Here is a 13328-nt window from a genome sequence, read left to right as displayed (position 1 = left end):
TTTCCTTTGTCTCGTTACGGTGGACATATGGAGGTCGTTTTGAGCAGCAGACATCAAGCTGTGAGGAGATTAAGAGCTGCATGTAAAAAGAAGAGGCTTCGAACCTTCAAGCATCAACAAATATATGAATTCATATTTTAAAACATTAAATATATTTACTGTATAGAGAATATATAGTAAATAATATGATGTATGTATATTACACATTTATTATTTACCTTTAATGTGTGTTAATGTCTAAAACTAACCAAAAAAAAGCTGCTATAAAAAAATTGGGAGAAATTTCTTTTAATATAAAAAGTAAAATTGGAAAAGAAAAAAAAGACAAGAATACAAATAAATAAAAAAACATTTTGGTAATTAAAAATACAGTATTTAGACCAGCAGTTTGCACAGTATAGTGTCGAGACAGGCAGTAGAGGTCATACAAACATTAGAATAGTGCAAGACGGATATGACAGCAGTCCAACTATGGTAAGGTGAAAGTATTGCTAATTCAGGATAAAAGCTACATTCAAAAACCATTTCATCTGGTATCATCACAAAATGGTAACATCTAAACAGTTCTTTTTTTTTCAGTTTACATACTTGTGCATAACGTGGATAGTATACATTACATTAATGTGCATTTACAATAACATGAACATTAAAACACCTTCGTGTCAGAAAGTAGGATTAGGTGCAGAAGTGGCAGTCAAAATTCACAGCAGTCAGTGCAGAACGTTAGTGTGCTCTTTTGTTAGTGTGGTGTGGAACCTTTTTCCACAGTAAATGACTATATTAATGCCTTATGCTTCCCTCCTCTTCTTCTGTTACCTAAAGGGACACGCATCCAAAGAACGATCAAGGGATCTCCACTATACGCTCGACAGTCTTGAAACAAATCCAGATTTTCTTTGCTCATCAACATCAGTGCTTGAGCCAACAGCAGAATTAGTTTTAAAAACAGTTTGCGCAAAGGATGTGATAGATTGAACGCGTCTTCTCTGAGTGAGCCGGTCTCTGGCCTCCGCCTGTCAGCCGTTAGTCTTGGAAAAGACATGACATAGAGCTTTCACAAACACTTTAATCCACCGAGTGCAAGCAGATAAATCAGACAGCGCTACAAGGTTTTATGTGGCAACACATTCTCACTCGCACACGCACGGAAGGACTATGGCTCGTATTGCTGCCCTCTTTCTCACACTCACACAAGCACACGAGACGAGAAAGACAGCACAAACAAACAACAGGAGGAAGTGCAGGGGAGCATCTGAATGCCGTGTGCTGGTTAGAACCTAAAATTACCTCTGCAGTTGAGCAAGAAGCTCATTTTTCTCTACTGATGACTAGTTTGAGCAGTTATGCTGCTGTGCCCAAGAAGATCATAATGACTCTGTTTACAGCAGATAACCTCTCAGAGTAAACAGACTGAAGAGAGAGAGAGAGAGAGAGAGAGAGAGAGAGAGGCTGGCTCAGGAGGGCCTGTGCCTGAGAGAGGAATGTGCAGTGGGGGGGTGGGGGGGGGTATGGGGTTAAATGATGGAGCGACAGATCACGTCTGGTTTTACATCCACCCGCGCTCAGCTCCGCCACACCTCAGCACTCCACCCGCCGAAAACTGGACCGACTGAGAGAATTCCTGTAAAGATGAGCAAGAACAGATCCATGATTTTAGCAAATCGCCTCTGGTGAACATTCACTACAGGAAAATGTGGTTTGGATGGGGAAAAACAAAAGACACCTAACAGAACTGCTTATTATTTACTGTTCCATTATTATTATTATTATATATGCATTTAACTTACACACATTAATATTCATTTATTGAATGTAGAACTGTATATTAGTACCGCATGTTGCCTCAACAGTATGTTTCTGTTATTTTAATTTCATTATTATGTTAATACTATTATTATTGTCATTACATAAGTTTACTTGATATTTATTCATATTTATTTCTGTAGATGCAACTGTATATTATTTAATGTCTTAAAAGGTAAACCGACAACTGCTTCCATTTATTTTATTTCCATTTATTACACAATTCTGTTTTACTGTATAATTATTAATAGCATAATCATTTTATGATATAGGTATTTCATTTCTACAATGTATTTATTGATTGTAGATGTAACGCGTTTTATATTAGTACCGTACATTGTCTCAACAAAAGGTGAATAGACACTTTCAAAATTGCATCCATTTTTGTTATACAATATTTTAATGTCTGTTATCTAAAAAATTGATGTTAACACGATATTAATATTTCCAATTCTCATGGTTGATAGGGTGCTCACACATCAGGCGTTGGGGTCACCATCATGAACGACGACCCTCTGAAACACTGCTGAGCACTGCTTTCTTGTCATTTCTTCAGCAATAAGATTTTTTACGGGACCAGATTGCAAGCCCTACGCTCAATCCTCCTTTATCCTGGCTTGGGGTCACGTAACGAACAAAAGTACTGATGATGATGAGCATTATTATTTGTTAGAGTCACCATTAAATCAAAACAGATAATTATTATTATTATTTTTTTTTTTTTAATGAACATAAATGCACAACTTTAAAGGCGATTTTCTTTTTTTTGCACCCTCAGATTCCAGATTTTCAAAAGTTGTATCTCGGCCAAATATGGTCCTATCCTAAAAAGATACATCAAGGGAACCCTTATTTATTCAGCTTTTAGATGATATATAAATCTCAATTTAAAAATGTTTTACCTTTGTGACTGGTGTTGTGGTCCAGGGTCACATTTAACTAGTTATTTAATAATAATATTTAACTATAAACATTAATATTTATGATGCATGTCATTTATTATACACTTTATTAGCATTTATTTATTGAATGCAGATTAATTTTTATATTAGTACACAGTCTGTGAACATGCTGTTTAAGACAAAGACAGTCTCATAATGTGTGTGCACATAATGCACACACATTGGCTGCTATACAACTAGCATGAATCAGGGTGCACAGATTTTTAATTAGTCTGATGGGTTTAGTTGACAAGTAACCAGGCTAACCAAGTAACCTGATCTATTATTGTGCTATTATCAATTTCAGATAAAACACATAAGTGTACATGCTTAAGGGGCTGGTGCTCGGGTGAGTGAGGAGTGTGTGGCGTTACCTCTGAGTTGGTGTGGTCGGCAGAGGCATCGGTCTATAGAGTTGAGGAATTTTCCGGTTGATAAGGGGAAACAGAGCTTCTCTCAGTTTAGTGTAGTTCCGCTCCATCTCTCGATGGTATTCCTTCTGATCTGAACCGATCAGAGACTTGTTCTTCCTCAGAGCATCCTCACACCTGAGTCAAGAACACTGCAAGTTAGTAGGTTAAAAAAAAACAAGCTGTCCATTTGTACGAACTAAAATGTAGAACATTTTATTTAAGTATTAATTTCAAACACTGAATCACTTTATATAGTATTCGTTCAGATACCATGCTGATATGTGGTTCAAGTAATTGTCAGCTTTATATGGAAATAGACTGTTGTCATGTCTAGGACCATAAACATCCAAACCAAGGCCAAAGCAAATACATTTTTGATGCATTGCTTTTTTTACTTAATTCAAAAGCAAATATTCCAAATTCACAAAGATACAATTGGATTTGATACACTGAAAAGCGATTTGCTTCAGTAACATCTTTAAATGCTTTTAGACAAATCTCAAAATACTTCTCCTTAATATGTATCTTAAGCATGAAAAAGAAGTTTATAGCATCAAAAAGAAGTTAAGTAATACTTAGTCAAAAAAAGAGTGAAAAACTGTCACCAGTTGGTCGTAAACTAATTGGTTTAATTAAATATTGTACTCTCATTCAAATTACTTTTGCTAGTGAATAATTTTAAACACTAAAAGTAAACGAATTATGATTTGTTAAAATCACATATGAAGTTGAACATTGGCAGGATTTTTAATCAAAGCATTAAGAATCAAATGAATCGCTATCTAAACGTTTCCAACTCTGCTAAAAAGTGAGCGTGCTTGTGTGCAGGAAAGTCACTCCACCTTTTAGTGAAGTCTTTGAAGCAGAGGCGCAGTTTATTGTGATGGCGGAAGAGTTTGGGGTCCTCTGGAATTTCCGACAGGAAGACCTGAGCCACCTCCAGCGGACCCTGTGTGACAACATGTACAGGTTCACATCCACAAACAAGCCGGCATACTGGAAAAACCAAACATTTAATCTAAAGGTTACCTGATTAACAGTGGTACCAACACTACCCTGAAGCACCATCTGGAGCATCTTTGGGTCTGCAGGTTCCTGATGGGTGGCGAAGGCCAGTTCCTGCGTTTTCTTCTGCATATCCTCAATCGCCACCTCCATCGGCATCAGAATGATCTGTAGTGAGGAGGAAATGAAGTTAGAAAAGCCTGTTTCTTGTAGCAATGCACAAATCTCCAAAACAGAAGCGCCCCACACCTCCTCTTTGTGGATGACATTGATGCGGGTCTTGATGTAGGGGAAGGCGTGGGAGGTAGTGAGGATGGTCTTGCGTTTGTACTGCTCATGCAGGTCGCCGTGGGCCCGACCGTCCAGCGTGAACGGCGTACAGTACATGAACGTACGCAGGTTATAGTTCTTGTCAAAGTATGTGATGCGCTCCTTCAGCTCGTAAGTGTCAAAGAAAGGCTCCACATATGTGATCTGAAGGTATGCCTGGGTAACATAAACATACACAGCACTCTTCAATATGGAGACCATATGTTCAAAATTCTTTTTATTTTTAAATAAAATAAATAAATATGGCCTTGAGTCCTGCAGTAGACTTTGTTTCTAACCTTATTGGGGTCCAGTTTGGTCTTGTCAACAGGGCTGGAATCCTTGATGATCGACACCACGTCGTCACCAAACCGTTCAGAGTAAAATTCCTATAAAGGAAATATGCATATTCCTTACAACTAATTATATTAAAAGCATCATTTGAGATGGAAAAAACTCATTGGTGGACCACGGTCCTGATATTGACCCACGATTTGCCCCCCCTGGACTACAAATTATCTCTCATATTAATACTAAATATATAAATTGTAATACAGATTGTAAACAGTGTGTTTCTTTCTTTCTTTTTTCAAAATGCAGGACACTTTTAAACATAAAAAAACGAACTAAAAAATAAATACTTAAAAAATAAAAAAGGTAAACTTTGTCATGTTGAGAAAAACACCTGTTTATAATTATATTATAATTAATTTTTAAATATTGTATTATAAGTTAATAAATCAATAAATTATTAAACCATGGTCTGTCTGAATGCTCGATTCTGATTGGCTGGAATGTGTGCAATAAAACATTTAATGCACATGTAGCGACACAGACAGACACAGGATCGCATTGAGCACGCACAGAAACATTCAGGAGCACAGAAACGTATCAACGCTGCCCTGCGACTTTTATTAATAAAATAGCTTTGCTAATGAATCACTACATTATATTTCTCAGCAAAGAGGGGGTAACAGCGCTGTTTTTGAAGTAACTAAACTTACAGCTTCGTTGTTCATAGAGAGAGACTCTGAAAAGACCCAGGTAAGCATCTCTCATCTCTCTCGATAATGAATTCAAATAAATGCTATAATTCATTCTGAATGTAATCTTACGCACTACTTTATCTCTGTGTCAGATTTTAAGCAGGCAGAATGTTAGACCTACAGTAACAAGCTGCAACTGACGAAAATAACCGTCATTTAACACGATCCCTTATTTAAATGACTACTAATATTAATAAACATTCATATTTAGTTATTAGTAATAATAAAATGAATAGTAAAAAGTAATAGTAAAATATTGGCATTATTATCAACAAATAATAATTTCTCTAGACCAGAAACGAACCTCCAGTCTATGTGAGATCTCGGCCAGTTTGGTGATAGAAGGCTCTTTATAGACAAACTCCTGCTCATCCAGATCTCCAAAGCGGCATCCATAGAAGCCCACTCGGAAGTAGGTGCCAAACATCCTCTGTGGCCTGAGCATTGAGGACAGGAACAATGGAGAGACATGTAAAGAGACAGAAGAGCATTGTGTGTCACATAAAAGCCTAAATAACATGACTTTAGTCTGCTTCATGCCTAAGGACACAACACTGATGGCATGGAGTCTGGATCTGAATGCGCGCCGCACACATGTGCTCGAGGCACGGACTGCTGCCATTCTTGTGAAATGGCCTTACATAAGTGTGTCAGAGATGGTGAACCTTAGAGTGAGATGGAACGGCTTGAATTTTATGTTGGGTAACAAAGTTCATGTTCACTCACCAGGAAAACATCCAGACCGCACAGGGGGAGACGGAGGGAGAAATACAAAGAGATAAAGAGCAGAGACAGTTAGTTTCTGTGGAGGAGAGAATTCTTTTCTAACATAAACTGCAACATATGGTACTGATAAATACAGGAGCACGGTGTGATCGAACGGCCTTACCTCCCATCCTGAACTCTGTGTGCGGACCCAGCAGGAGACACATCATCACCGACAAGACAGAGAAGACATCAATCAAACTTCTAAACCACACACACACACATTACAACAACAGAGCACTTTGCAAATAACAGAGGGCTCAGCGATCAGTGTTTGTGGTCCAGATCTCGGCACAAATTCTCGTTATATAACTTTTAAAGCTGTCAATTACTATTTTTAGTTTGGTACGATACATTACTGTTAATTATTACAATTAAAATATAAACATATCTGCATAACATTCAAATTTTTAAAATGACTATATCAACAACTAGTTTACAGCTCAGATAATAGATTGTATAAAATTAAGATATATAAAATGATAAACCTAATTTCAGCCTAATAAATGATTATGCATGTTTTATATACTCAGTCTGAACAAAAACAGCAGATGCTGATTTATGCAAATGAACTGTGACAGTAGGTAGTGCTTATGGAAAAGCAGAAATACAGAGGTTACCATGGTTACTCCTGTACCCCCCCCCCCCCCCCCCCCCTCTCAGAAAGGAGCATTTTGCTGAGCAATTCAAGTTTCTGATAAGATCAGGATATCATGTAGATAAATCAGTCAATTGAATTAAAATGACCTTTTAAATAATACATCAGCACAATGATTTCTGTCCAATTGTCAATTTCACCTAATGCAACCAAGTCAGCAATTACTGCGAAACTTGTTCACATCATCAAAAAAAGTGCATTGCCATTTTATTACTAATAAACAATACTAATTAAATATATTACTATTTACTACTGTGGTTCTTATACTGAACGGAGCAGCAGACAAATGAACTATAAAAGGATATATTTAGCTGCCTATTTAAGAATGTGCAATGAATACTACTGAAATAGCCATTCAACACCCTGACTCCAGAAACCGTGTAGGATTGTTTGGACCTTGTTGCAGACATGACTTCCTGTGTCAACAAACCTGATTGTATACTTTGTTGAAGGCGTCCTGCAGTTTGCCGTGGACGGAGGCGAGCTTCTTAAAGTCTCTGTTGGCCTCGTGGATGGGACAGAGGATCTTATAAACCTCATTTATGGCCTCGTACATGGCAGCCTAGAGGAAAGACAGAAACCACAATCAGCCTTCACTGCGCGAATAATCCCACAGAAATGTGTGTCGCTGACTTAAAAACAAGTCTAAATCCCTTCGATTCCCCTTGGATGCTCTCAGGTTCCGTGAGCGCTCACCATGTTGAACGAGGCAGCTGCTTGCTCCAGAAGTCCCACGAGCCCGGACTCACTGAAGTACTTCCCTGAACAGATGCCCTCCTCTTCTGGGGACAGGATATCATCAGACACAGCAGACTCCTCCAGCACATTGGACGAAATACTCTGTGAAATGCAATTCAAGTGTCAAAGAGACTAAAAAAATCTATTCTGATCGATTTCTGTTCAATTTATTCCTCTCAATATATCCAAAACACTTATTAAAACATTATTAATTTGTAAAACATTATTTTAATAAATTGAATTTTTTTATTTGACAATATAATGTTTGAAAATAAATATGGTATTAGTATAAATACTGCTGTGAGATTATTATTTTCATTAGAATTCAAATTGTATTCATATTTGTGCTTTATTTGTGTGTAAACATTTTACTGTAAAATCTGGTAATAAGATTTCTCAAATTACCGGATTTTTTTTCTTCATTTTTATGACATACAAAAAAATAATTGAGTATTATTAATATACTATTATAGTATTTCTTTTATTTTGAATTTCTTTTTCCCACCATATTTAGTCAAAATAAATAAAAGTTTTAGTAATTTGGTTATGTGCTTTTGTCATTTTTTAATGTTTTTTAAAAATATATATATTTCTATATAGCTTTAATATATTTTTTATTTCAGATTTAGTAATTTTAGTACTCCAACTTATTTTGGTTAGTTGGACAGGCAACATTTGTAATATAAAGCTTTATTTAAATTATTGGAAAATAATTTTAGTTAACAATAACAACACTGGCTCAGATGAAACATTTTAGATAATTTAAAAAAGATTTCTTCAAACTTTTTTTTTTATCAAGCCTAAACACACACACACACCCACACTGAACATTTACCTGGAAGGACACACAGCCGATGGGGAGGTAGCGGCAATCTTCAAGCATGTTGAGGTACTCGGCCACCAGGGCGGCGCTATGCACCAGGCAGTGTGCTGCCTCCGCGTGGTTCCCTCTCTCCGAGTGCTTCCCTGCCATGTTCTGCAGCCAGGTGAGTCTCAGATCTGGAGAGTTCTGATAGCCCTTAGCAATCCTACACAGAGAGAAGAGCCACCTTCACACACAGCACAGGAGCCACATTAGACGTCCTTTGGGTTTCATGAAGAGAGAGCACTGACCTGTACATGAGGTCTAAGAGCATCTCTGGGTCCTGCTGGTGCTCCTTCATCTTCACAGTGTCAGTGAGAATCATGTGGAGGTTGAAGACGAGATCCTGAACCTACAGAGACGACAGCAGAACATTAGCATCATATTAGTGACTCTCCTAGAGAGCATCATTTTTATGGCAGATATAAAGTGTAGAAAAATCTATCCTTAAAGCCTGACATTTCAAATTATAATCGTCAGACAAAAAAAATAAAATAATTTATGGAATAGTTTATTAAATCTTTAGACAAAAAATAAATAAACACACACCCACACGTTCTATGTTTTGTCATATTTGATACATCGGGTTATTTATATGGCCATATTAAATTCTAATAGCTTCAATTCAATGATTACATAATAGTGCATATAAATATAAATTGTCACTCTATATCTCACAAAGTCCCAATAAGATGACATTTAAACGCTTAATTTTATGATCAAATCTCTGTAGTTTTTATTGTGGGGAGCAAAACGTATGGATATGGAAAACCATGTAAACCTAATTTGCTTTAGTCCAGTTGATGTTCATGTTGAAATATTAATAACAATATTAAAGACTTCCTTAAAGATCATCAATTAAAAAATGCATTAAAGATTTCACAGAATTAATACATGCGTTTCAGGACCTGAAAGGGACAGACAAAAGGCATGTAGTAGATTACGTGCAACAAGTTTCCCAGCAAAGTTTAATTCGTGTTTATAATTTAGAGGCCTTCGAAGTTCATGTATTAAATATGATACAGAATAGGCCTCAGTCAGGTTAGACGCTGTATTGAATTTAACATAGATGAAAGCGAGGCTGTGAGGGACAAACTCAATAGAGTCTTTACAACGGCATGCACAGAATAAATGTCCTGGATCACGTCATTTTCATAACTCAGACGTTTTCAAGAAGTTTTCAACTGAAAGTTTTTTCGGAAAGACGCGTTTCGTCAGCTGAACAATTGGCATGTTGTTAAACAAGAGTACGATCCCTTCCTGTAACACGATCCAATGTACTCTAATTCTATCCCTCAGAGTTTTGCTTTCCTTCCTGTCAAAAATTAAATATGGCGCTGCCCTGACTAAGTTATATAGGGTTTTTAGGGTTAAAGGGCAAATTAGTGGTGGCGGTTGGGTCCCCTGTGGGATTCAAACCTACAACCTTTTAGCTGGCCACCCAGATTCAAGTGTTTGATACCTGCTCAGGGAAGGGGGAATCTCTGAGCTCCAGGTCATCCTCAGCATACGTGAGAATAGTTTTCAAAGAGCGCCGCAAATGCTCTTCGTTGAAGGTATGAGAGGTTCCCACGAGTGAAGACAGAGACATGGTGACCTGCATCTTCACACGGGCAAAATTCTACAGATCGGGAGGAAAGACAGGATTTGATTTGGTTTATCGTGTCTTTATAGGGAAAGCTGAATCAAGCATCAGAGTTTAATGTGACGTTGTGCCTTACGTTGCCGATCTCAAAGTTCTGTCTCATGAGCAGGTAGAGGGAGGCGCTGGCGTGGCTGCGTACGGAGTTCACGCTGCTGCTGCAGTGACGCAGTAACCGCAAACACAGATCTGCACAGAGCTCAGTGTCCTCCTCAAACAACATCTCTGGGAACTACAGAAACACGTGCAAAGCTTAGCTTCTTATACAATTGCCTTCATGATCTATGTAAGACAACAGGCCTGAAATGTACACAGAGCTGAAAAAGAAAAGTCTTTAAGTCTTAAGTTTTATTTCACAACAATGATTTACAAAGACACATAAACAGCACGAATAACTACACTGTAAAAAATGGCATATAATTTACAGTAAAAAAAAAAAACGGCACCTGTGGTTGCCAGAAATTTACCGTAAAAATTACGGTAGAAACATTTTTGGTTTTACAGACTTAACTTAAATTTACAGTAAAAAAAAAACTTATTTCATTATCTGATATAATGTTAATTTACCAACCTATTGAAGTACCAATATCTGTTTTGTTCCATTGTAATACACTGACAACCACTAATCACAGTGGTGATGAGAGTCACATGATGAATCAAAGCTCATCACAAGCAGCTCTTCCACGATGAAAGCTAATACTATATAGAAGCTCGGTGTCGTTCACACAAACACCATCATGGTAACACACATGACATTTTAAAAATGCAATAAACATTAATTTAACAACATTAACATAAAACCCTAATGTATGTAACTGATTAGAAAAAAATAATAAAAACTATGAAGAAACAGTTATTTCAACAAAAATATATCAAATGTGAAGGGTCACGCAGGGAATGTCAATTTAGGTTTTTTCACTGTAAATTATAAAATGACTTGTTCTTTTTTACTTCTACAAACTGTAAATTTAACAGTATTATTACATTTCCTGTTAGATCTATCACAGTCATTTACCCGATATAGTACGGAAACTTTCTGTTAACCAATTAACAGTTTTTCACTTTTACCTTTAAAATCACGATCATTTTTTAATGTAGAGTTTTGCATTGAAAGTTTTGGCTGATACCAATAAGCTGATAATTATATTCATCAAATGAGCTATAACCGATAAATGGCGGATACACAAATGCTATAGTATTTTGTCTAATACCCTTGGTGCTGGAAGGGTTTTGCACCAATGTTCAAAACTCAGGGTTTAGGGTTATCCAGACACAAACCTTATAGACCAAAGCTCTCTGTGTGCTGAAGCAGTGCTGCAAGAAGAGGGCGCTCTGGTTTCCTGCCATACTGTGAAGGAGGACTCTCAGCACACCACTCAACACACTCTCCTTCAGCTCTGACATCACCACCGTCTGATGCAAACACACACACAAACACGTTTAATCAATGACACACAGTTGTAACGCACGGTATCTGTTGCAACTGCATTCAAATGTGAGCAACAAAGTCTCCTTTACTTTGACGATGATCTCCAGTGTGTCCAGGGCTATGAGAGCAGCTTCTGTTGCCAAGTTTCCATCCACTACCGACTCCTGCTCCATCTCTGCCTTGGTTCTGCGCAGAGACAGTGTTTACTGTAAGCTATTCATAGTGCCCATCTGACACACACACACACACAACTGCACATGTACCCTGTGATTATGTGCTTCATTAAGTCGACTGACAGTTACAGCAACGGCATTCAGATGTCCAATGAAGCTAAACAGCAGTGGAAAGATATTCAAAAAGCAAGAGAAGGGAAAAAAAAGACACACTTATCCACTCTGTCTGCGTTCTGTCTCCAGTGAGTGACGTTTTTCCTCCAGCGGACATTCTCCTGACCTCCGTAAGGACTCCGCTCTGAGGAACGCACAGGACCAGTGATGAATGACACAAATTCAATGCTTCAACATTTACTTGGGCACAAATACCAGCAGAGCATCTGTCGTACCTCTGCAGCGGCGGACCATCTCCTGTCTTGCTCCGATGGTGCCGAGTATGGCCTCCTCCAGACGGGCCTTCATGTCCTGAGACTTCTTAAAGGTCAGACTGTTGATCCTCTCCAGGGTCTTCTTCCCCTGAGAAGAGGCACAATGAACAGGACGATCAAAACATGTTAACATCCAAGACACAAAAAAAATCAGTTTTAACAGAAGAAACTTATTTTTGTGAATTTTAAAGGTGTCATGTCAAATTTTTATGACTTGTTTATCTTCTGTGGTCCGTTTACAGTGATTTTGCACCAAAAATAGTTTTTCCTGATATTTTTTTCCTTTTTTTTTTTAGCCCTTGGAATTAAACAGGACGTTCAGACAATTATAGTTGTAAACTGGCCCAGCCTTAATAACAGCCTCTTTGTAAATCAATACATTGCATTCATAAAAAAATGTATTAAAAAAATGCATGCAGAAAGGTTCCACTCACATAACGATTGCAGTCCTGTCATGTGGGAACATCACATTTGGATTTTTAATGTATTCCCTCCAATATATAAAACATTAATTTCAGTGAAAAAAATATTTTTATTTTACACAATACGTTTTCAAATAAATATGGTATTATTAGTAGAAATACTCACGAGACTTTAAATTAGAATTAAAATTTAAAATTCTCTTTTTCAGATTTGAAAAAATTTAGGGGAAGGTGCTACGTAGCCAGAAACAGCACAATGTTTGATTGACTTACTCAAATTTGATTCTTACTGTTCCCTTTGGTATTAAAAAAAAAACACACAAAAAAAACAGTATCAATCGGGCCATGTTTCTAAACACCAAATTATTGAATTAACACAATCATTATTGAGACTAGGGATGTGCCTGAAGCCGAATACCTTATTTGGAAAGGCATTCTACGGAGACCCTAAACTTGGGACATAGTTCGGATCAATTGCTGCCTTGAAACCTTCTCCCGAAACTAGACTCGTGTATGGCTGTTACCGGAAGCCAGTGATTATAGTTTATAAAGTTATAAATATGGATATTTTTCTTACAAAAACACGTCGTTTCGCTTCAGAAAGCCTTTATTAACCCACTGGAGACGTATGGAGTACTTTTATGGAGGATGGATGCGCTTTTTTGGCGCTTCAAAATCTAAGGTACTATTCACT

The 13328-nt window shown here is 37.3% G+C and overlaps 1 protein-coding gene across 4 annotated transcripts in view; it reads right to left on the bottom strand.

The window, feature by feature from the left end:
- Positions 1 to 260: 260 nt before the first annotated feature.
- The window catches only part of dock6 (dedicator of cytokinesis 6), a 49511-nt gene continuing 36443 nt past the window's right edge, over positions 261 to 13328 (bottom strand). For 3 of the 4 annotated variants that reach the window (XM_079610391.1, XM_079610393.1, XM_079610392.1), the window contains 18 exons: positions 12174 to 12300; positions 11998 to 12082; positions 11701 to 11797; positions 11461 to 11595; positions 10262 to 10414; positions 10003 to 10161; positions 8792 to 8892; positions 8514 to 8706; positions 7637 to 7780; positions 7371 to 7502; positions 6407 to 6421; positions 5822 to 5947; positions 4771 to 4860; positions 4412 to 4648; positions 4187 to 4330; positions 4000 to 4106; positions 3119 to 3292; positions 272 to 1621 (listed from right to left, as the gene is read on the bottom strand). In XM_079610391.1, the coding sequence (XP_079466517.1) occupies positions 1579 to 1621; positions 3119 to 3292; positions 4000 to 4106; positions 4187 to 4330; positions 4412 to 4648; positions 4771 to 4860; positions 5822 to 5947; positions 6407 to 6421; positions 7371 to 7502; positions 7637 to 7780; positions 8514 to 8706; positions 8792 to 8892; positions 10003 to 10161; positions 10262 to 10414; positions 11461 to 11595; positions 11701 to 11797; positions 11998 to 12082; positions 12174 to 12300 (2262 nt within the window). In that variant the 3' untranslated portion in view covers positions 272 to 1578. Of the gene's footprint in view, positions 1622 to 3118; positions 3293 to 3999; positions 4107 to 4186; positions 4331 to 4411; positions 4649 to 4770; positions 4861 to 5821; positions 5955 to 6406; positions 6422 to 7366; positions 7503 to 7636; positions 7781 to 8513; positions 8707 to 8791; positions 8893 to 10002; positions 10162 to 10261; positions 10415 to 11460; positions 11596 to 11700; positions 11798 to 11997; positions 12083 to 12173; positions 12301 to 13328 lie in introns of all 4 variants that reach the window. The other variant, XR_013797294.1, reaches the window with a different exon arrangement.

Source organism: Phoxinus phoxinus, assembly GCF_949152265.1.
Source record: "Phoxinus phoxinus genome assembly, chromosome: 1".
Lineage (NCBI taxonomy): Eukaryota > Metazoa > Chordata > Actinopteri > Cypriniformes > Leuciscidae > Phoxinus > Phoxinus phoxinus.
The sequence above is the reverse complement of the archived record's forward strand: the minus strand, read 5'-3'. Positions and strand labels throughout refer to the sequence as shown.